General features: G+C 41.4%; 1 protein-coding gene across 6 annotated transcripts in view; it reads left to right on the top strand.

Moving 5' to 3' along the window:
* The window catches only part of NR3C2 (nuclear receptor subfamily 3 group C member 2), a 226,391-nt gene that overhangs the window by 181,528 nt on the left and 19,313 nt on the right, over window positions 1-25,550 (top strand). For all 6 annotated transcript variants that reach the window (XM_053254830.1, XM_053254829.1, XM_053254832.1 and 3 more), the window contains 3 exons: window positions 1,779-2,111; window positions 3,258-3,402; window positions 21,506-21,636. In XM_053254830.1, coding sequence (XP_053110805.1) covers window positions 1,779-2,111; window positions 3,258-3,402; window positions 21,506-21,636 — 609 coding nt within the window. The remainder of the gene's footprint in view (window positions 1-1,778; window positions 2,112-3,257; window positions 3,403-21,505; window positions 21,637-25,550) is intronic.

Raw genomic sequence — 25,550 nt, 5'->3', positions numbered from 1 at the left:
TAAATTGTTCTTAACTTTTGACATAAGCCGTTCTGAATCAAGTGAGGAAAGTGGGATGTAAAATTTTATTATAAATAAATAATAAATAACATCCCTAAATGTGGCTTCCTGACTAGTTGTTTATTGGGCCTGGGCAAAGCTTTGGGCAAAGCTGAATACTTTGCACATCCCGCCTGGCACCCTGTGCAGGTGACTATGCAGTACTGGGCTTTGCCCAACACTGAGGGGCTCCTTTAAGGCAAATGGAGCCCTCTTGAACTTGCACTATCTTGGAAGGCATGCATGGTGTGCTGGGAAGTGTAGCCTTTCCCAACATTTTCCCTGTAGAAAGGACTCTATCTCTCTTCAACCCCCCACCCTGCCCCAGTCACTGAGACAAGCACAGTACTGTGCAGAGGTCAGCACAGTGGGAAATGGCTCACACATGGAAAGTTTTTTGCCAAAGTGGCCCCCACTGGAAAAATAGTGAAGATCACTGCTGTATGAGGTAGTATATGGGTGCTGGGTGTATGAATAATAATTCATTATAGCTATAAGAGCCATGTCTTTTCCACTTTCTAAGCAGATTTATGGAAATCCTTTAAAAATTGTTTGCATTATATGCTTTAGAACATGTGTAGATATATATACTCTAATCCAACAGCTCTGGGGAGCACACAAAGGATCCCATAAAGGATCCCTATGGACACAGAAGATGGACCCATCTGTAACTAAGATTTGAAGTGAAGGACAGATGTCAGGTTCTGTATTGAAAGTAAGGTAGAATATGCCGAGGCTGGTGGGTTCATATGACATGTCCAATCTTGGCATATCCGTCCCAAGACCAAAAGTAGGGCTCATGGATATAATAACCACTCTAGCAACTCCACTAAATTTCAGGTTCAGCGCTACATGTAAACCTGTCCAGAAACTTCTCATTTCACAGAATTGTGCTATGTGTGCTAAAATTGTAAACTATTTAATTTCTTATGAGATTTTTTTAATTCCTTGTGAAATTTTAATTGTTTTTACTCTGTTTTACATTTACCTCTCAGTTTTAACTCTGTACACAGCCTAGAGATGCACATATCAGGCAGTATAACAATATGATAAATAATAAATAAATAAAACTTCTAGAGGAACTTTGAAATGAAGCTTATAGAACTCAATTTTTAAGATAACTTCTGAAACTAATTACTATGTTAGTTGTATGAATAGGTAAAATAACCAATCAAAGAGGCCAGAAACACATTGTGTTAGAATGTGTGGAATAGAAGGAAAGAGAATCGGACATAAATGTGTGACTTGTCTTCTTTTCTAACTTGCCACTCTTGATTGTTACTACATTTCTGTTAATTGTCTTAAGACAAGCATAGAGTGCAATTTTAAAAGTGCCAAAAGATTAAACTTGGAAGAGAATATCAGGAGTATAACAAAAGAGTGACAAAAAATTCAAAGAAATTCAGTGAACAAAGAGAGATAAGTGCCTTGTGTTACGGGTGTGCTTATAGGAGAATGAATAATTTTTAGCAGAATCTATGTAAGCAAGAGAGGAAATGTAGAGATTGAAAATGAGATGTATTGGGAAGATCCTAATATGCTTGCTTCTATGTTAAAGTTATTGGTTTAAAAGCAAAATGTTTATCTTAATTTTATATAGGGTTATTTGGTGTTACTTCAATTATTGTCCTGATTGCTATTCCCTAAAGATACTATTCCTGCTTTTTGATTGAAAGAAAGAGGGGCTGATCATTGCACCAATATTTTTTTAAAAAAATCCTTTTTGCACTTTCTCACAGCTCGCAAATCAAAGAAGTTGGGCAAGTTAAAAGGGATTCACGAAGAACCACAGCAGCAGCAGCCACCACCCCAAAGTCCAGAAGAAGGGACTACCTATATTGCTCCAGCAAAAGAACCCTCTGTAAACACAGCACTTGTTCCTCACTTGTCTTCAGTTTCACCAGCACTTACTCCCTCACCCACTATGGTCCTAGAGAACATTGAACCTGAAATTGTATATGCAGGATATGATAGCTCAAAGCCAGATACGGCAGAACACTTGCTCTCCACTTTAAACCGTCTTGCTGGCAAACAGATGATTCAGGTGGTAAAGTGGGCAAAGATACTTCCAGGTAGGGATGCCTTTATAGCATATCAATTTTAATATAGGCCTTGAGCTCTTAACATGTGCTTTGCTCAGAAGAACTTAGTAAGAATATCTTATAAAGATTTAATTGTGAAATATCTGGAAGGTATCGGCCAACATCCTGACTTACAAAGCTTGTGCAGCAAAGGAAGCACACATGCATTTGCGTCATTCCAGAGTAAAGCTGTGTGGGTGCTCATGCAGGGGAGGGGATTTTTTGGTGATCTCCCCTTCCCTGTGTGACTCCTGAAAATGAAGGCTGTGCAACTCTCAAAGACATATTTTCACGTGATACAGAGGGAAGGAGAGATTGGCAAAGTCCCCCCTCACGTGAGTATGAACACTGCTTTATTCCTTCACATAGCAAATGCTCATGTGCTTCCTTTGCTGGATGCATGCTTCATGAGTCGGGATGTAGCCCATAGCCCATGGTGTGTGAAACTGCTTGTGTTTGTGAATGGAAATTTAGACCTCCTGCCTTCAGTCATAAATATCAGAGGTGTAGCTATAATTGAGCGGATGGCCCCACAGCTCCACCCCTACCTATTTTCTTCATTATCTCCCTCACTCCGAGAAGCTGCCTCTCCCCTAGCTATGCCCCTGGTTAATATACTGAACTGTAAATACAAATTCTTGCTGAATAAAGTGAATGTTTGTTTAGTAGTACATGACCCTGCAAGCCATTCTTAGAATAACACCATAGTTTGAATTTTCATGACTCTTTGGGCTACAGAAATGCAACTTTTGGTGCCTGATTTGGACATGCACTGCCTGTGTTGATGCCAGCTTAGCCAGGGAACTGGTGGAATAACAATAAAGGTAGCACTGCCTCTAATCATATGCTAAGTGCATTTCCTTCATCATTGGAACTACACCTGGGATTGATACTTAAAGTCAGAGGGTGTAGTTTAGTAAAATTAAACCCTAACACCCTTTAAAAAAAAATTAGGAATAAATCACTGCTGAGTATGAAAAAGACAATATATTTCATTTTTTAAAGTTGCTTTCAATAAATGCAAATTGCTAGGAAATAGTATTTTCTTTTCTAAGCATAAACAGCAGTAAAGTAGTGTGCCGGAAGTGACACTGATGTTTATTTGTTTTTTTTTTAATGTATTGTTGTGTTCTTTAGGCTTTAGAAACTTGCCTCTTGAGGACCAAATTACTCTAATCCAGTATTCTTGGATGTGTCTATCATCATTTGCCTTGAGCTGGAGATCATACAGACATACAAACAGCCAGTTCCTCTATTTTGCTCCTGACTTGGTCTTTAATGAGTAAGTTGCCTTTAAATGTCTTTTTCAAAGGAGAGATGAATAGAGCACTGTTAAACTTGACATGCAAAGATGCAAAGCCTGTTAAATATTGGTGCAGAAGAATAAGCTCTCAAAATGTCTTTCTGTGCAGCATGGCTCCTCCCTTTACACTTTGTATATGCCATTATATGGAGTCCTGTCAAAATTCTGTTTGCTTTGACATGTCGCCGACTATTTATTTGTTTGCATTTATATCCTGCTCTTCCTCCAAGAGTCCAGAGCAGTGTACATGGTTATTTTTCTCCTCACAACAACTCTGTGACGTAGACTAGACTGAGACATAAGGGACTGGCTGAGGGTCATCCAGTGAGTTTTACAGCTGAATGAGGATTTGAACTTGGGCCGTCTCAGTCCCACCACACTGACTACACAAGCTAGATGAACAGAAAACAATCTTTTTGGTACCTGATGTAGTTTGGAAGGCTATCTCATATTTAGAACATCTGGATTGTCAGTTTTTCCACACATATTAGCAGAATACAGTTGTTGTTGTTGTTGTTGTTCTGCTAGCTGTATACAGCAGCTCAGTGTCTTTTCAGGACAATCATAATTACCTTTCTTTACAGCATTGAAAGAAACCAGAATACTTGAATGAAACATTCCTAGTTTTATATTGCAGCAGTGATGACTGAAGAAGCCAATTATTCTATTAGGGTGGTTTAAATTCACTTTTTAAAAGGGTTGTCCACAGCTATACTTCAGATAAAGGTAATAGCAATAGCAATAGCAATAGCACTTACATTTATATACCGCTCTATAGCCAGAGCTCTCTAAGCGGTTTACAATGATTTAGCATATTGCCCCCAACATTCTGGGTACTCATTTTACCGACCTCGGAAGGATGGAAGGCTGAGTCAACCTTGAGCCCCTGGTCAGGATCGAACTTGTAACCTTCTGGTTACAGGGCGGCAGTTTTACCACTGCGCCACCAGGGGCTCCTAAAGCGTGCTGGCAAGTTGATTTCGACTCCTGGCGCCTACAGAGCCCTGTGGTTTTCTTTGGTAGAATACTGTACAGGAGGGGTTTACCATTGCCATCTGCCGTGCAGTATGAGATGACGCCTTTCAGCATCTTCCTATTTCGCTGCTGCCCGATATAGGTGTTTCCCATAGTCTGAGAAACATACCAGCGGGGATTCAAACTGGCAACCTTCTGCTTGTTAGTCAAGCATTTCCCCACTGCTTAAGGTGATACTGCAGATGAAATAGCAGTATTCATCAAGCATAGGAAAAAGGAAGCTGCAACCATTGGGCCATTGTTTTACAGCTGCTTCCATCATAAACACAAAGTAATCTTATGTAGATTTAACTATGTGCTTATTCAGAAACAACTCCATTTATCCTTTAAGCCAAATCTGGGTTACGGTCCATTTGACCCACGAGTATACCCCTTGGGTTCTGGTATCCTTACACACACACTCTCTCCAGGATCCCGATGGGGACAAACTTCTCAACAACAAAACATATTATTCGATAGAATACAGCAGCCATCTAGTCTACATTGTTGACGGTGTTGCCTACTCTAATTGGCAGTGACTCGCCAAGGTTTCGGGCAAAGGTATTAGCCAGCCCTACCTGGAAACACCAGGGATTGAATCTGGGACCTTCTGCAGGAAAAGCAGATGCTCTTTGGGAAGTCGAATAATCCCTTCTTCAAATGACAAGCTCAAATGGCATAGGAAGCTGCCTTATATTGAGTCAGACCATTGATAGTTCTAGCTCAGTATTGTCTACACTGACTGGCAGCAGCCTCCCAAGATTTCAGGCAGGAGTATTTCTTAGCCCTACCTGAAGGTACTAGGGTTTGAACCAGGAACCTTCTGCATGCATGCAGAGCAGATGCTCTACCACAGAGCATACAGCCCCATCACACTGGCATCAAAATGTTCTTTCAGCTTAACATGGCATCCACAGCATGTATGTGAAATTTTAGGTGAAGAATGACCTAATTAGCAATGTCAGGAGCCAACACAAAACCAACACAGAAAGGTGTTGGGATCCAAAGAACTGCTTAGGTTAATACAAGGAGCTTTTCCTAACCCAGTAGGATGTTTGACAATCACATATCTCTGATTTTTGTTTGAGTGTTAAAGTCCTCATGGCATCTTTCTATCCCTCCCTAATAAAAAGAAATTACGAAAAAGATGAATGTGTTAAAGGCTTTGAGAACAGGAAAAAAAAGGGAACCCAAGTATTAATATCCCAATACTATCATCTGCCTTCTCCACTTTTCCACAATTGTAATACTTTGTCGTATTTTGAAGCATCTGACAGCCCCAGTGGTTGGACCTTGAATAAGTGGCAATCACTTCTCTTGGTACTAAATTGAATTTGGGACTGTTTTGATCAAATTCTGAATATCAAATAATCCATATTAATGATTCTATTATTGCCAGTGATGTGCAGAAGACAGAGCAGCCCAAGGCTCTGGGCTGGGTACCCTCAGCTATTAGAACCCACATCTGGGATATGGGAACAACCTGAAAACTTATTGCCTCCTCCCCAAACCACAAGAATGTGAGGCATATTCTCTTAGAAATCCAAAATTCCTGAGGGAAATAAAACTGCTAGTTCATACACTCACTGGTAATGGCTGCCTCCTCTCTAGTTACCTTCTGTTCAAGGTCATTTGTGCAATGTGCATTCTACTGCCTGCAGCAAATCTACATAACCTGATGTTTTTCATCATGGAATTCTGGTTCATAACTTGCAGTCAACTAGTGTCCCTCCCCATAGTGAGATTAATATACAGTTTTGCTCTTGCAGGTTGGGATCAAGGAAATAAATGTTTGGTAAGAAAACAAACGTATATAAATCAGAGCATACCTGTTCCCAGTTTTATTTCATGTCCTGCAATTTTTATTACTTGAGATTGGAAATAAATGTCATGCATTGCAAAATAAGTGGATGAACCCAGACCATTGTGAGATACAGAAGAGACAGATAGATTTGAAACATTTAATGCCCTGTTTTAAAATACATTTACTTGGCTCATTTATTGCAGAAGGATTCCATTCCAAGTTCTGGATGGTATTCAGAGTACCATTGACATAAGGAGCGCAAGTGCAAGGCATCTTTGCTTTCTTGTCCTCTATACTGAAGCTCCCTGAGGCTGCTGCTGTGTGTTGCAGGACTCTCGTGCAATGCAAGGGATCTGAAGGAGGATAGTGGGTGGGAACTACCTAAAAACTGCAAAAACCATAAGTGGAGGTTGACATCCAGTTTCTGGGTATCACCTCTCTCCCTTTGTAGCCTCCACACACCACACCCAGCACAGTTGCCAAGGATTTCCCAATGCTCACCGGTAGCTTTCAGGAGGAATCTCAAGAGAACTTCAATGGGTCAGAGTGGGGAGAGAGGTAAAAAAATGTTTTGCTCCAGTTCTCCTTGTGTGAGTGCTACTCTGGATGCTGGCCATCCACTATGTTCAGAACTGGAATACAATTCTACTTAAATCTTAAATACTAATATCTGGATTCTTTATTGCTGCACATCACAGTGCTTCACATCACTAAATAATTCATTAGCATTAAAACGGTTTACCAATCCCAGATTGGTTCTTCCTACATTAAGCTACAATTAGTTTCTTCCTTAGAAAGATATTCATTCTCTCTCTCTCTCCCTCTCTCTCACTCACACTCTCTCTCATATTTATCTCTCTTGCTGTACTCTGTATATGGTGACCCTGTAGAAATATGTCATGCTCCTGTTGCATTTGTCCTTTTTCACATATCATACATCTGTTTCCCCCCACCCTTAAGTCCAGTTGATTTGAAAGTTGATTTGTGTTATTGCTATGGGTATAGTTTTATTTTTAGCCTACTTTGCAGTAGGCTTATGAGATCACCCTGCTTTCCATGTGTGTGTCCGTCCGTGTGTGTGTGTGTTCCCTACCCAACCATCAACTTCGCAATTCCTGGACCAATATATGAACTAAATTGGGTACAATTGTAGGGACACATAGGGACATCTCAGTGGTATAGTATGTGATGATGTCATCTACCCCAGTTCAAGATCGCAGTCATGTAAACATTTGAGGTGCAAGCAGGCTAACTTGTGAACCACCCAACTGATTTGAACCAAATGTGCTACAGATGTAGGGACACGTAGGGATGCCTCAATGGTGTAGTTTGCAATGATGTCATGTACCCCGATCCAAGATGGCAGACACGTGAATGTTTGAGGAGCAAGTGGGCTAAGTTGTGGGCTGTGTAACCAATTTGAACCACATTCGGTTCAGTTGTAGTAGTGACACACCAGGGACACCTCAGTAGCATGGTTTATGATGATGTCATCCACCTCAATTCAAGATGGTGGACACGTGAACACTTGAGGTACATTTGGGCTAACTTGTGAACCACCTAACTGATTTGAACCAAATTTAGTCCAAATTCTGTAGGAATAGTGAAAGGAAAGTAGGCAGATTAGTTCTTACTAGAACAACTTGTTTTTAGTAAACATGATGTTGTCTGTTAGAGCTATTTGGAATAAAGGCAAACATACTTCAGTTCACACAAGACGTGTCCTTCTATAGATTAGTAGTCTAGGTCATCCTTAAGCTTCATTTGTTGATAGTCATGGTGCAGATGGCAACAGTTCGTTTGGTATCAGTAGCTGCAAATAGTGCTGCTGTATTTGTGTTTCATGGTTCATTGTTCACAGAAGCAGACACTAAAGGATGGTTGGACTGCTTGTATGCAGAAGGGGAGAAATGTAGTGTGTTAATCATCCCATCATTAATATGCCTCCCTCCTCAGTACTGTGTCCCTGTCTGCTCCCTTTCTAGATATATATGCCCTGCAGAATGAGGGCTGGACTGAAAAAGCTGCTACATCTGTCACCCTCCAAACCTACCTGAACATAGCCTCTTTAAACACAAACCTGTGCTAATCTTAAGTTCCCTTTAACAGCCAAATCCTGAAGCAATTGTCCCTTGAACCTTATACAGACATTCTTGATATATAAATAACCTGAGTATTAATCCAATGTTGTTACTTAATTTTAAAAAGGACTGGAGTCTTTGCACAGGAATAACAAATTGAAATTCTTGTAGAACAGATAAGAGGCAAAACATAGCTAACAAACTAGTACACTGTTTTTCAGAGTCCAATTCAAACAGTTATTCCCTAAAAGTTGAGCAGAAGCAAGTGGAGTGTGCACACTATAGAGTGTGCTGTCCAAAGAGGCAGAGGAGGATAGAATGTTTAAACCTCATGAGATCTGCCTCAATGCCATTGGGCAGCAAATCAGAGCAAGAGGATTGGTTAGGTGCGAGAGTGCTGACAGATGCTTCTTTGCATACTTGTTTGCATAGTTGTGTCTGACATATATAGGTTCAAATATACAGTTGAAAACAGCGCTTAGGGATTGGAAATGAATCACTTTCCTGACCTAGGAGCGTAGGCACATAAGAAGCTGCCTTATACTGAGTCAGACCATTGGTCCATCTAGCTCAGTATTGTCTACAGAGACTGGCAGCAGCTTCTCTAAGGAGGTAGGCAGGAGTCTCTCTCAGGCCTATCTTGGAAATGCCGGGGAAGGAACTCGGAACCTTCTGCATGCAAGCATGCAGGTGCTTTTCCCAGAGCTGCTCCATCCCCTAAGGGGAATGTCTTACAGTGCTCACATGTGCAGTCTTGTTCCTCTTGTGCATGATTTCCTTCTGTCTCTCTGCTTGGCTTTAGTGTTGCATGTGACTGTTGCCAGTCCAAGTTAAAAAGAAACTGCAAATACTTCTGAAATCATGTTGAGAATTTTGCTTTTATCAGAGTGTCAACTAGGACTTGAGAGGCTCCGGTCCAAATCCCCACCCAGCCATGAGACGTACTAGGTGACCTTGGCCCTGCTCCAGTCTCTCAGCCTCATCTGCCTTGAAAGGTTCCTTGAAACAAGGGTGGCATAAAAATGTAGTACATACATACATACATAGGGGAAAGGAAAGGAAAGGTTGTGCCGTCATGTCGGTTTTGACTCCTGGCGACCACAGAGCCATGTGGTTTTCTTGGTAGAATACAGGAGGGATTTACCATTGCTGCCTCCCATGCAGTATTAGATGATGCCTTTCAGCACCTTCCTATAGTGCTGCTGCCCGATATAGGAGTTTCCCATATTCTGGGGGGATTCGAACCAACGGCCTTCTGCGCTCTGGGCAGGTTACTTCCCCACTGTACTATTAGGTGGCTGCACATACATACAGTTTGTATCAGTACATACATACATACGTATATACATTTTAACTTGGAAATGGTTGCACAAAATAGGCTTAAATGTAAATATTCTGGCTGTTCAGTCTGATGTGTAGTGCTCCTAGCTTGTTGCTTCAGGCATTAAAAGGCAAAAACACATAATATTTCAACAGATTTCAACAGATTTTTCCTATATAAAAGTATTTTTATTTTATTTTATTTATTTAGTTTTTACATTTTATATCCCGCTCTTCCTCCAAGGAGCCCAGAGCGGTGTACTACATACTTAAGTTTCTTCTCATAACAACCCTGTGAAGTAGGTTAGGCTGAGAGAGAAGTGACTGGCCCAGAGTCACCCAGCAAGTATCATGGCTGAATGGGGATTTGAACTCGGGTCTCCCTGGTCCTAGTCCAGCACTCTAACCACTACAAAATATTTCTGTTTGTATCAATACATTTATTTCCTTGTACAAAGCCGGGATCGAATTTCAAAAGCGGGGTACTGATTTGAGGAAAGCAACAACAATGTAGTTCAACTTATGTGACATATTTTTCAGTTTAAATATGTTGCACTGTTGAAGTAATAATATTTTTTTTTAAGCCGAGAAAGGAAAACTGATTCAGTAGCAGGCTAGGTGTTCAGCAGGGTTCTTATATGGGGCTGCTTAAAACAGCTCTGTGACAGTGAACACATACATAGGAATGAGCAGGAAATTGGTAATGCTGAGAAGCAACCATATTTTTTTAAAATAACAATCCATGCATTTGATCTTAATTATATTTAGGATTTGGGAATTTTCATTTCTAACTAATTTTATATGTTTACTGGTTAAATAACCATGCAGACAACTATCTCTTTAGTTTGTCGTGTGCACCCACCAATGGAATATTCACTGAACCTGAGAGTACTGGCTTTGTCATTGCAATTACATAACACATTATAAGTCTTACAGCGTGTGACCATTCAGCAACTTCAGCCGTAATTCTTCCTGATATTTTGATTCTGTGAGAAGGAGGAAAGCAGTAAAATAAAAAGCTGATTTTTGAAAAAGCATATCGGGTTTGCTTTAATTGTTTAGTTTTAGAGGAAGAAAGCTTATTTTGCTGCCATTATTACAGCATTTAAAGGATTATTGTTCACTGCTTTCACAGGTCATTTGCTATATAGCCTTTCTTACTGACACAGGTTTAGTTTTCAGTCCATTAATCTCATGAGGCCTAATTTTAGGAAGCCTTTTATAATCTTGTAAATCTCAACAAATCATCAACACCTCTGTTCTTTAAGTAATTGATCTACCAATCATTGCCATTGGGGGTGTGTGGGCGTGCGCGTGCACACGTATCAGCCATATAGGTTTAATATATTGTTCCTAATTAACAGATTCTTTATATGTACTTTCAGCAGGTATAGAGTTCAGGGAAGTTGAGAGTGGCCATAGATCAGTGGTAGATCACATGCTTTGCATGCAGAAAGTCCCAGGTTCAATCCGTGATAACACCAGTTCTATCAGAAAGATCCCTTTCTGAATACCTGGAGAGACACTGCTAACCAGCATAGACAATACTGAGTCTGATGGCCTGGCAGCCTGAATCAGTATAGGGCTGCTTCATATGTTTAAGTCTGAACCAAAGGAACAATTAGAAGTGCATACATCCTTTGGAGAGATATTGACATATTTACTCTAAGTATACATTTCCCGTAAAGATAAGTGCACGCATCCCGTAGAGCAAGACATACAGCAGTGTCCTTAATGGTAGACCGTCCAAGAGTTTTTCACATCCATGAGGCTTGGATTTCTAGGATGGTTGGGAGGATGCATGACTGTGGGGCCTTTTCAGCTGCTGTGGTTGTGGAAATGTCTTCCGTATCTGCACAGCCAGTTTACCTACTGCATCATCTGCACAATAGTGAGCATGTTGTGTACAGCCACAAATGGTTTTTAGCATGTGAGTCACCCTTAGGTTCCCACAGAATACATATCTGAGTATTATTACAAAAACAATAACAGATATGCCACCCGACACCATTTTTTATGAGATAGACTTCCATTACAGATGTGGCTGAACTGTGATGCTAAAGTAGCTGCCTGTTGATTCCCATTGGGCATTGAAAATAATGCCTAATAATTAAATGTGATGGTTTAGATAGATGCTGATGTGACAGAGAGTTGAGTCGTGGGTGGATGGATGGATGGATGGATAGATAGATAAACTTTATTGTGGTCTTTGACCAGTACAAGGGTTGATGTATAAAATATGAGATGTTATGTACTGCATTTGTTAACCTTTTTCTTTTTCTCTTTTTCTTTCTTTTTTTGTATTTTTCTTTTTTATATTCATTTAATAAAAACTTTAAAAAGAAAAGAAAAATAATGCCCAAGCAACAATAACAAAAGTTGGATGATTACGTTTCTATTTTCTAGATAGTGATCAGATATCACTTCAGATATGCTAGTGAACTAAACAGGATAACTTAAAATGTCAGTGTAAAAATGGCACACAGATCCAAGGTGGCATTTATTTGCAAAAACAGATTATAGATCTGACTCTCCATTAAAATACTTGCATCAGGCATGCAGGGACAAGGCATGTGCAGTGCTCCTACACTGCATGTTCATGCACTGCTGATGGATGATCACTGTTGACAGCACCTGATGGACCTGGGATGAAGGGGAAGCAGGTGCTGTTTTCAGTGCATGTGTTGTTGACCTTCCCAACAGGTAATTTGCAGTGCTTCTCATCGGCTTCATGATGTGTGCAAAGTGCAGTAGCACTGTGAACATTCTTGGTGCTCCTCAGCCGCCTCCTGTTAGACCCAATGTTGATAGCTAATTAGCACAATGCAACAGAAAGAGGAGGATTGATGTTCAGGCTGAAGTAAGAGACAGGCAGTCTGTGGCACTCAAATATATCTGGGTTGGGAACCAGGTTCTTTTAGCACAGATGCTCTTTACAATACTTAATCTACACCTGCATTGCTGTAACTTGGCTTGCTACTTGGTATTCTGCTCTGGTAAAGGTGGATATGGTATATAATTAGCACTAACTCCAAACTATCAAGAACATGCACCATTGAATTCTAAGCAAACTGCTACTGAAGGGGATTTTTCTGCTGCTGTGGAAATAATAGTAATCAAACATCAGGGTCACAAGAGTATATGTGACTGCTGGAACATCTTTATGGAATAAATCCATAGTGTAGGGTTGAGTGTTCTATCTGAGATGAAAGATGTTTTTATTACATGATCGAGATACTGAGGTAGCATTTTATTTATTTGTTGAGGAACCTTTGGGCAGCACAAAGGTAGTGAGAGTTTTCTAATTTCTTTTTAAAAAACATGAAAAAGACACAATCCAAATGTTTCTGTGTGTTTTTAAATTTTTGTTTTGATGGGATAAACTTATTTTTCCAGTGCTTGGAACGTCATACTAATGTGGGATACTTCATGACATAAAACAGAGTTGAGAATTTAGTCCCAAAGTGGTACACATTTTGGAAAAAAGCCAAAACAGTAAATTTCTTATGTGCTGCTGTTTTAAAAAGGAATATGAACTTACATGTCAACTATTGTAACCACCTAATACTCACTAATATGATTTTCTTGATATGCAGCCCCAGACTAGTCACTACCACATGTTTAGTTTTCTACTTTTGTGTCAATTTATTTGAGTATGGTATACACTGACTGGCAGTGGTTGTCTTCCAATCTCTACTTGGCAAAGAGGCACCTTTTAACGTGGTGATTCTCTTTACTTAGAAGAGGGAGAGTACCTGGCCCTATCCACCCCCAGCACAGTACCTCCCGTGACTGTTACTGGTGTCTATCTTGTGTTTCATTTTAGATTGTGAGCCCTTTGGGGACAGGGATCCATCTTATTTATTTATTATTTCTCTGTGTTAACCACCCTGAGCCATTTTTGGAAGGGTGGTATAGAAATCTAATGATGATGATGATGATGATGATGATACACTGGAACATCTGCAAAAAATACAAGCTACCTGTAGCCAAAAATTGGTGGGACCATAAAATTGAAAAAGTTGAAGAAAATGAAGATGTAAAAATATTATGGGACTTCCGACTACAAACAGACAAACATCTGCCACACAATACACCAGATATCACTGTAGTCGAGAAGAAAGAAAAACATGTCAAAACAATCAACATAGCAATACCAGGGGATAGCAGAATAGAAGAAAAAGAAATAGAAAAAATCACCAAATACAAAGATCTACAAATTGCAATTGAAAGGCTGTGGCAGAAAAAGACCAAAATAATCCCAGTGGTAATTGGCGCCCTGGGTGCAGTTCCAAAAGACCTTGAAGAGCACCTCAACACCATAGGGGCCACTGAAATCACCACCAGCCAATTTACTGGGAACAGCCTATATTCTGCGACGATAGCTATAATAACAGCAACAACACTGATAATAAAAATCAGGCATCCCAGGTCCTTGGGAAGGACTCGATATCTGGATAAAACAAACCAGTCAATAACACCTGTCTGACTGTGTAAATAAATAAATAAATAAATAGTAACAATAATAATACTTGAAAACTCTGGGAATCAAATCTGGAATCTGTATCCAAAGCATGTGCTCTACCATTGAACTATGCCTTTTTCCTTGAAAAGCATCCATGTTCACTTTAGAACAAACTGCAGTTCCACATTACATATGCCCTTGGGGAACTCTGGTTTGTTCTCAACAAACAAATGGGAATATACCAAACCACAGTTTGATCCTGGTTTGTGTTAACTAACTATACATGATGCATAATTAAAATTTACTCTGAAGTGGAACCTTTGAGTATCCTCCTTCCGCACACAGATGAAGGGAGTGGAGGCTGCCGCTTACATAGGCTCATTCTCAAAGTACTGAACTGCTCCTTCCTCTCTCGCTCTCTTTTTTAATAACAGGGCTAGAGCCCTATGACTGAATGCTTAAAGAATCTTTTCTAGTTAAAAGCAACACTTCCAAAGTTCAGATATCCTTTTCTGCTTTTGGTGTGTGTGTGTGTGTGTGTGTGTGTGTGTGTGTGTGTGTGTGTGTGTGTGTGAGAAACACAAATTCTGAAACTACTGGGCTTTGTGCTGAGTGATAGGTGCTAAATTACAGAAACTGAACTATGTTGTTACATCCATGGGAATAACCAGATAGATTTCTATAGAATAAATGGCTTAGAGCTGAGTGGGTGGGAACCACATACTCCTCCTCTGACTGAGGAGCAAGTGCAGAAAACAAAGCTGTGCTAAATTGTATCCCTGCTTATTTGCATTCAAAACTCTATCCAAGAAGTGATAACTAAATTCTAACATAAACCTTCATAAGAGTAAATTATTCCTGTGATTCATTCTCTTGTAGCACAGATTTATCCTAGAGCTTGACCTGCTATATTTCCAGGAAAACAGTTATCACTCACTGCTTAGAAAACAGAGGTTATTTGGGGGTGGCTAGCATTAATGCTATCCATTTAGAAATCTGCAGTGGCTGAGGCACTATTTTATTCTGTTCTGATATCCTCTTTAATACACAGATGTCCTTCCACAGCATTAAGCTGTTAACTCCTTGACAGTTCATCCTTTAGAGTAACATGGTGATGCCTTTAACTGTGTTTTCACTAGTCCAGTTTATTCCTTTCTTGTGCTGTATTTTCACAGTATACCAGGATGATGCAGACAAGGAGTTTTGTGTCATGAATGTCTGCCTTTAAGATGACTCTTTAGATTAAAATAAAAATAACATTTCCCACCCTTTTTTAACGATTGCACATGCACAACTGCATCAGTTCTAAATGGAATTACATCATCCTTTCAGTGCCAGAATTTTAGCAATTCTGGCATTTTGCTTGCAACCAAAAAAAACACTACAGTGAACCTGGCATCAAAAAAAATTAACTGTCAAGTTCAAAACTTAAATCTTGTTTGCATTTTCAAGTGACACGATTTCTTATTCCTGTAATTTGAGTATTCTCTGTTCTTTGTTGTGGTCTTCTGTGCCTTACACCTATGGATTTGCACCTGCACAGAGACCTCTATTAGGAATATTCCAAGCTGATAGAAATCTGGCAGGAGCCCACCCACCTCCTTTATGAGGCTGCATCCAGCTCTCCCTCCTCAGTCTTTCTTCATCCAAGGACAGATCGACGACTTAATATCCTCAATGCCCAACCCATTCCAATTGGGAGAATTACCAACTGCCTTTGAGGTACAGCCAGAGCACCTATTATGACACTGAACCTGATTACCCTGAGAATGCCTGTAGCCACCGTCATGGAAAGCCTCGGGAAGAGACATATTTGCCTAGACAACAGAGATTTTTTGCTCCTCCTTATGCTGTCCTTTGGGAAGACCGTTATCACACTCGCCCGCTATCTCACTCTCGATTACCAGAGACACAACCGTCCCGTTATCTTCCTACATCAAAGGACCACAAACAAAAGGCCGCTTTCGCTGGCCATCCAGTAACTACACAACCTCCTCCGATACATAAGCAGCAGCTTTCAACGCCAACACCTCTGCCCACCGCCCCTGCTCCTGCCAAGCTAGATCACCAGGCCAGACCCCGACAAAGGCATCAACTTATCAAGACCCTGACTCAGTAGACTCTGAGTCAGCGGAAGAAGAAAAGGAAGAGAAGTATGTGGACGATGGCATCCCAGTGGAAGACATTTCAGCCAAAACCCTCTTCCTGGGTTCATCCCCTAATGACCAGTTTGTGGACCAGAAACGAGCCTCCCCCTTGGAGGACTATATACAATGTGCTCACTGTTTTGCCCGCATGGCATCTTCCCATGGTGTACAGCTGAACCAACAAAGTAAGATGGACCTATACCCCGTCTTTGGGCTTAGAGATGCAGACATTCACACACCTTTCTCATAGCCACTAAATGCAGCTCTTCTGGATATTCCAAAATCTTGCTGGCTCAAACCATCTTCTCTGCCTTATCCGACCAAATAGTTGCTCCTTGCTGCCATGCTTGGCTGAGGTCTTCTGGACTCACTTAGGAAGCCCACTCCCACAGCAAAGATCACTCCTTCGATGGTGATGCTCTGTTTGGGGGAAAAACTGATGAAACTCTACAAAAGGTGCAAAAGTTATGGAGCACAGCTGATTCAATAAGTGTCCAATCACAACCTCCTCACCCAAACAGACCAGTGCACTGGTCTCCCCCACCGTGCCAGTCTTTCGGCTACTCTCAGGGAGACTGGTCCATTTGTTCCCCAAAGTTTTCACCTTACAACAGAAAGCAACAGTTCCAGTATAAGAAGCCACCTCTCTACAAACAGTGGCCCCAATCCTCCTTCCCCAAAAAGCAATGACTTTCCTCTCCTCTCCAGGGCTGGCATTCGCTTATCCCCTTATTTAGCAGCTTGGGAAGCGGTGACATCTGACCAGTGGGTCCTCACCATCATCTGCATGGTTTACACCCTGGAATTTTAAGAAACCCCACCCTTCTCCCCGATTTGAAACACCAATCCCACAGAGGTTTTGCAAAAGGAAATCACATCCCTTTTGGAGAAAGATGCCATCTAACCAGTACCCGCCTCCACAGGCCCGGGATTCTACTCCCTGTATTTTGCAGTCCCCAAAGCCGACGGGGGCATTCAAACTATCCTAGATCCACGACCTTCACCTCAGTGGCTTACCTGGTCCAAGGCCTGACATCACATAAATTACCTTGAGCTGCTTGCCATTTTCAAATCTCTGAAAGGTTTCTTACCTATCCTGTCCGAATCCATGATGACTATCCAAAGAGACAATGCCACCGCCAAAGCATACATCAATAGACCGGGTGGAACGGGGTCTGGGACACTGCTTCAACTCACTATGGTCCTCTGGGAGTGGTGCATAGCTCATCATCATACCTCCCACGTTGTACACATCCAAGGCACAGACAACATGCAGACTAATTCCCTAAACAGATGGAGGACCGACACTCACGAATGGAAATTGGATGAGAGGACACTACTCCCCATTTTTCACAAATGGGGAACTCTCGAAATCGATCTCTTTGCCTCTCCAGATAACTCCCAGGGCCCCCTCTTTTGCTCCAGTGTAGGATGGGTGCAGGCCTCCCTAGGGGGACGTGTTTGCCATTTCATGCCTTTCTCCTCCGGTTCTGATTCTTCCTCAGATCCTACTGAAAATTCAACAGGAGGTGTCAGACTGCATCCTCATTGCCCTGTGGTGGCCTCATCCATGGTTCCCCACACTGTTTCATTTCTCAGCTGGAGTCCACACCCCCTTTCATCTCAGCCTCCTCCTTCTAACACAGTCAAGGGGCCAAATTCTACATCCAAACTCGCACAGCCTCAGGCTCACTGCATGGAGGATACGACCTGATTCCCGGACAGACTTCAACAGATTCTAGGGGCAGCACGGAAGCCTTCTACCAGGTCGTCTTATCTGAGGAAGTGGAATCGCTTCCAGAACTTCCTATCCTCTAAGAGTCTCCTTGATACCCCTCTGACCTCTGAAATCCTCTGCTCTTACCTACTTAATCTCCAAGATCAGGGTCTAAAACTCTCATCTCTTTGAGTACACTTTGCTGCTGTTGTAGCTTACATGTTACCAACGTGCCCCTCATGGTTCAGAAACTCCATAGTCAAACTATTCCTCCGGGGCGTACAACACGAATTTCCTGACGATCCTGTCATGGATCCGGTTTGGAACCTCTCCCTTGTTCTCTCCTGCCTCATGCATCCACTGTCTGAACCCTTGGCTACCATTGACCTTCATCTCCTGTCTTGGAAGGTCGTCTTCCTGGTTGCTGTCACATCGGCTTGCTGCATGAGCGAATGCAAAGCCTTACGGGTGGACTTATCTTACCTGATCTTCCACAAAGACAAGGTGGTTTCCTGTCTGGATGTTTTGTTTCTACCCAAAGTGGTCTCTTCTTTTCACCGCTCCCAACTGCTTGTTCTTCCAACCTTCTTTCAAGCTCCCAAAGGCTCAGCAGAGTGCACACTCCATTCTCTCAATGTCTGGTGGGCTTTGGCATTCTATATATACAGGTGAAACTCGGAAAATTAGAATATCGTGCAAAAGTCCATTAATTTCAGTAATGCAAATTAAAAGGTGAAACTGATATATGAGACAGACGCATTACATGCAAAGCGAGATAAGTCAAGCCTTAATTTGTTATAATTGTGATGATCATGGCGTACAGCTCATGAAAACCCCAAATCCACAATCCCAGAAAATTAGACTATTACATGGAACCAAGAAGACAAGGATTGTAGAATAGAACAATATCGGACCTCTGAAAAGTATACAGTGTACTGTGCTTGATTGGCCAGCAAACTCGCCTGACCTGACCCCATAGAGAATCTATGGGGCATTGCCAAGAGAAGGATGAGAGGCATGAGACCAAACAATGCAGAAGAGCTGAAGGCTGCTAATGAAGCATCCTGGTCTTCCATAACACCTCATCAGTGCCACAGGCTGATAGCATCCATGCCACGCCGCGTTGAGGCAGTAATTGCTGCAAAAGGGGCCCAAACCAAGTACTGAATACATATGCATGCTTATACTTTTCAGAGGTCCGATACTGTTCTATTCTTCAATCCTTGTCTTCTTGGTTCCATGTAATATTCTAATTTTCTGGGATTGTGGATTTGGGGTTTTCATGAGCTGTACGCCATGATCATCACAATTATAACAAATTAAGGCTTGACTTATCTCGCTTTGCATGTAATGCGTCTGTCTCATATATCAGTTTCACCTTTTAATTTGCATTACTGAAATTAATGGACTTTTGCACGATATTCTAATTTTCCGAGTTTCACCTGTACCATATGGCCCCCTGGTGAATGTCACCCTCCTTGTTTGTCTCCTTTACCAACCCCTGAAAGGGCCATCAGATCTCAGCACCAATCCTCTCCCTTTGGATTGTGAATACCATACAACCCGCCTATCAGCTGGTGCGCCAGCCTCTCTCTTTACCTGTCAAGGCTCATTCCACAAGATCAGTGGTGACTTCAGTGGTGTTTGATCACTCAGTTCCTCTGGAGACCATCTGCCAAGCAGCAACCTGGTCTACACCACTGTCCTTTGTCCAGCACTACACCTTGGATGTTCAAGCATGCAGACATTCTGCTTTTGGGTGGGCCATTCTTCAGTCGGTCTTTGCTTGATCTCGCCTCTAGGTAAGCCTAAGCTTGTGATGCACTCATAGGTGTAAGACACACAAGACCACAATGAAAAACAACAGGTTGCTTACCTGTAGCTTTGGTTCTTCTAGTGGTCATCTGTGCTCTTACACAGCCTCCCTTTCTTCCCTCCTACCAAAAAAAAAAAAAGATAATGAATTTAGGGCAGACTCAGAGACTGAGCAGAGAGAGCCAGGCACAGCCACATAAAGGAGAGGGGGTGGGGCTCCCGCCAGAACTCTATCAACTTGGAATGTTCTGAATAGAGGTCTCTGTGCAGGCGCAAGCCCATAGGTGTAAGAGCACAGATGACCACTAGAAGAACCAACGTTACAGGTAAGCAACCTTTTCTTTTCTCTAAAGCAGTTCCTGGTTCCTTGCAGTTAAATATATACTATGATACCATGGTGGCAGTAGGAAGCTTAGGCTTCTTTCACCTTAGACTTGAAAGATTCTGCCAAAGATGTGTTAACACAGAACAGGGGCTGCGCTTCCCTGAGGCAGAGTGAGGTGGTTGTCTCAAGTCCGGGGAGGCACACAGGATGTGGCAGATGCTGCCCCCCACCACCACCACAAAGATGGCACTCCACCATCCTCTGCTGCCACCCTTCCTTGCCTTGCTGGAGCATGTTTGTCATTTTCTGCTGCACACCCTGCTGGTGTGTATCTCTTCTCCCCTCCCCTCTTGAGCTAGCAATTCTCTTGCCACCACTGCCTAGCTTGGTGGCACAGTCTGAGAGTGCTCATATGATGCTATTGCTGCCTGAGCAGAATGCTGGGCACCCATCAGCAGACCGGTGGGTGGCATTATGTCATCCTTCACCTCTGGCAGAAAAATGACATGGTCTGCTGTGACATATCGAATGCTGGAAATGTAGGAAACAGTTGGTCTCCAATCAAATATAGACTAGTTCAACAACTGCTTTCAGAGGTCTGTCTTGTATGTTCAAATCCCCATTCAGCCATGAAACTCACTGGGTGACTCTGGGCCATTCACATATCTCTCAGCCTAACCTACCTCACAGGGTTGTTGTGAGGACAAACATGACCATGTACACTGCTCTGGGATCCTTGGAGGAAGAGCGGGATATAAATGTAAAAATAAATAAATAATGTTTATCTTCTTGGAGCTTGTTGCATGAATTGTAGCTTGAAATTTCAGCTCCAGTGCTCAAGGTTGTGAGATGTACTTCTAAGCTTTCCATTAGGTTTTAGCTAAACTTTTTCTTTTCCTCAAGAAAGCTTCTTCCATGGGAAGATGAGAACAATGGGAGGATGAGAACCTTGGGAAACAACCCATTGCTATCAGTTAAAAATACAGAAAGGGCAGCTAGTTTCCGTGGCTGACATCCTGAGCAATGAAGTGCGAGTATTATGAGGGTCTGCAGGCATGCACCAAGAGCCTTCATACAGCTTCCCCAGTCATCATGCACATGTGCTGTGATGCCAGGGGGCGAGCACTTCTGAGTGCTGCTTGCCTTTTTATTTTTAATTGCATTTTTAAATAATTTGTGCTTTTAATTATAGTTAGAATTTTGGAATTTTCATTTCTAATTAATTTTATATGTTTATTGGTTAAGTAACCATGCAGGCAACTATCTCTTTAGTTTGTCATGTGAATGATATTGATACTTCAGGTAATAGTCACTGCCTTTTGGTTCTCTGACATATGAACTGCCATGTAAAAGTTACAGTATATTTCTAACAGTATTTGACTTGGGTTTTGCAGAGAGAGGATGCGCCAATCTGCCATGTTTGAATTGTGCCAGGGGATGCACCAGATCAGCCTTCAATTTGTTCGCTTGCAACTTAGCTTTGAAGAATACACCATAATGAAAGTTTTGCTGCTGTTAAGCACAGGTAAGTTCTTCAGTTAATTCTAATCACAATTGTTCACTGGGTTTTACATGTAGTTTTACATATAATTATAATTGAATTCTCAGAATAAGGAGAAAGAGTTTACATATAATTGACTTTTCAGAATAACTCAATAAATGATAAAAAATTAATTTGATTACAATATTCCAAGAGCAGTACAGGACAAATTAAGCTCTGGACTCAGTATTTGAACTAGGCATCTATTATAAATTAGGAGAAGCCAGAATCAAATATTTGGCCTCCACTTTTTTAGACTGGAGAATGAATTCAAATTCCTGAATGTGAGCTTGAAAAGGTTAATCACTGCAGTAATCAGAAATAATTTTGCCAGTATCAGGTTTGTCAATCCAAAATGGATGGCCAGGAAACCTACTAAGAGCACATTTACGTTGTGGGGGAGGGGACATCTTTGCTAAATTCAATTTGAAAGAAATCTCATATAATATCAAAAACTAATTCCTGAAGGATTCTAATCATTTCAAAAAGTTTGTGCGAACTTCAGACATCCTCATTGGAAATAGGAGGGAGAGTCCAAATATTACTAACAGATTACAGGGTTGTTTAATTGTTTTATTTCATTGAATCCATGACTGCCTCTTGCAATTTGTTTAGAAATTTCAGTGAGGTCACATTAAGGAAGTTTATCTCAACATGGAAGAAAACCACACATTACATTTCAATTATTTTCTTGTTTTTCTGCGGCCCACAGAATAGAAAAGATTGCCAATTGCTTTGCCACATTTAATAAGCAGAATGAGAAATAACTGGGCACATGTCCAAAAATCTGTATTTTAAAAATTATGTTTATGATTATTATAGCGTTATATTTTAATTCTGATTGATGCGAATGTAATAATTTTCAGATTTACTAGCAGGGTGGATCGATTTAAATAAAGGCGATCTAAATCATTGATTTAAATCACCAAGATTAAAGCCTCAGTTTAAATCAAGTCTTCTTCATGTATTTCATAAACAATGATGCAGATCTGATCACTAAAACATATTAACACACACTAGGGATATGCACAGAATTGATTTTGCATTTCATTTCAGGCTTGAAACAAAACGGCAAATGGTCCAAACGTTTCATCACAACAGCGGCCAATCTGTCTGTTTCAACAAAACAAATGTGAAACATTTTGAGTATTTTGGGCACCATTTGGGAGGGCTGTTTTTCCTGGGAGAGCTGGTCTACCAATTGGTGGGGAGAACTGGAGAGCTGGTCTACCGATCAGTTGTGGGTAGACCAAGCCTCCACTCTGGACTTGGTGCATAGGCCTGCCTCAGAGGACTGGTCTACCTGCTGTGTAAGGTGGGTAGTCCAGGCTTCTGCCCTGGATTTTGCGTGTCAGCCTGCCTTGGAGAACTAGGTTCACCAGGTAGAATAAAGGGCCTGTTTTGAGCTCGAAACAAAACAATCCCATTTTGAGTCTAAACATTTTGAGTGTTTCAAGTGCTAATTTGGAGGGTTTGCGGGGGAGAGCTGGTCTCACAGTTGGGCTGTAGTGGTGGTGGTGAGCGGCAAGAGTGAGGGAAAAGACCTCAGGCTGTCCTTTACCTTTAAAAATCAAGCCACCGCACAGCGGGATGGCAGTGGTCACGGGGATGGTGGCGGAGGCGCCTTCCACCCTCCCTCTAGCCTCCTAAATGACAGCTCAGGCACATGCACAGAGAGGCCCGAAATGGCCCACAGCCAGCCTGGGCTGTCATTTGGGAGGCCAGCAGGAGGGTGGCAGGAATGCTTGCTTCCATCACCATCTGCGTGGCCACCATTACGCCACATGGTGACTTGCTTTTTCAAGGTTAAGGACCTTTTCTGTCATCTCCCTCCCCCATTTGACTCGAGGGCAACCCTTCAATTTCGCGCTGGTTCGCACATCCCTACCTGGGACCTTCTGCGTGCAAAGCAGATACTCTGCCACTAAACTACAGCCCCATCCCCTGCACAATTTGGCCTTCCTGGGTCTCTGCCCATTATCAAGGACCAAGCAGCTAATTTTAAAAAGAAAAAAAGTTCCCAGGCCCATCAGCTGGTGGATAACAATGTTTAGGAATAAAACCAGCATTTAAATCCGATATGACTGGTTTAAACTGCATCTCCAAGAAATGCCATCGACGGCTTAAGGGCTGCAGATCACAGCAAAGGCGTCTCCACTTCAGTCCCCCTTTGTCCCTTTTGTACAGAGTAACATGAGTGTAATGTAGAGCTGCTATTCCCTGACAGCCCATTACAATTCCTCCTGCCAAGTGTTGGCCCTAAGAGGCTTCAATTCAAATGTGGGAGCTGCCATTTACCACCCATTAAACTTTTTTTCCCCCCAAACCAAGATTGTCTAATAACTGCTCCCAGAACAGCTGTATTTGTTTGTAGCTTTCTTGTCTCCTGCTGCTAAATTATTTATATACATATCTAAAAACTAAAACTGTTGAAACTAAATCTGTTGCCCTGTCTATTTCACTCTTACATTTTTTGTGTGTGTGATCATAATTTTTGACATCTTTTTGCAAAATCCAGCACTTATTAAAAAAAAAAAAATTAGGCGTCAGTCAGTGTGGGTGTGGAAATGGGGACAAGACATTTAAATTTCACACATCAGCCTCTGCCAGTCCACAGGGCCCAGCATTTAAAACATGCACAAATTCCTCAGTTGTCTAAAAGCCTCAAATGCTACTGTTTTATTGGTTATTCTTTTCAAATCACATTTTTAAAATTTAAAATATAATAGTTGACCTTAAATGTGAACCCAATGACATCTCAGTTTTTCTACTAACATGTCACAATGCCACAAACAGCTTCTGTCGTATGCAGACAGTATGAGTCATAATCAAAGAACTGATCAGTCTTACAATTATCTATCTATCTATCTATCTATCTATCTATCTATCTATCTATCTATCATATTTATTTACTGACTGATAGACTGATAGACTGCCTATCTCTAGGCAGTCTATGCAATCTAAAACAATAAATATAAAACAATGTAAAAACAAAACAATCTCACAGAATAAAAAAGTTAAAACAATTTCATGGGGTAAAAACACTTAAACAGTTTGAAATTAATTTCAGTTAAAAGCCTGAGAAAACAGGTGTGTCTTGAGGGTCTCCCTAAGAGCAAACCAAGAGCAAACCATTCATATAGGATTTAAATGCTGGTTTTATTCCTAAACATTGTTATCCACCAGCTGATGGACCTGGGAACTTTTTTCTTTTTAAAGAGACTCTGGAAATGATTTTCTTTTGACTGGGAGCATATTCCAAAGCCCTGGGGCAGTCAAAGAGAAGGCCCAGCCCCTAGTTGCCACTAAAGGAGCCAGTGGCAACTCTAACCCTAACCCTCTCCAGATTATCTCAGTATGCGACAGGGGTTCTGACAAAGAGGGCACTCTCTTAAGTACCCTGGACCCAGGCCATTGAGGGCTTTATGGGTAATAGCCAGGCTTTGTATTTCGCTCGAAAACACTGACAGTGAGTGCAATTCTTTCAATTCAGTATGGTCCCTTCGGGTTATATGGGCCCTTCAGGTTGTCCCAAAGACCAGTCTGGTAGACTGTGATTAGGAGAAGTAGCTTTGAAGTCATCTCTCTCCCTAATAAGTAACCAACCATCATAACATATACCTTTTGTACAGTTTAATAAAAATTTGGAAAGCGCAAGTATAAGGATCGATTGAGGTCTGATCCTGGAAACATTTATTATTGTGAGCAATGTCTGGTGGTTGTTTTGTTTTGTTTTGTTTTGTTTATTTAATTTATTTGCTTGCTTGCTTGCTTTAATTAATTTAATTAATTAATTAATTTATTTATATACTGCCTTTCCAAAAATGGCTCAGGGCGGTTTACATCAAAATAAATGTTGTTTTGAAACTCCTACATATAGTAATGCCATAAGTTAACTC

This window comes from Hemicordylus capensis, chromosome 5 (assembly GCF_027244095.1).
Source record: "Hemicordylus capensis ecotype Gifberg chromosome 5, rHemCap1.1.pri, whole genome shotgun sequence".
In the NCBI taxonomy this organism is placed as follows: domain Eukaryota; kingdom Metazoa; phylum Chordata; class Lepidosauria; order Squamata; family Cordylidae; genus Hemicordylus; species Hemicordylus capensis.
Note: the sequence above shows the minus strand (reverse complement) of the source record. Positions and strands in the feature narration are given on the sequence as shown.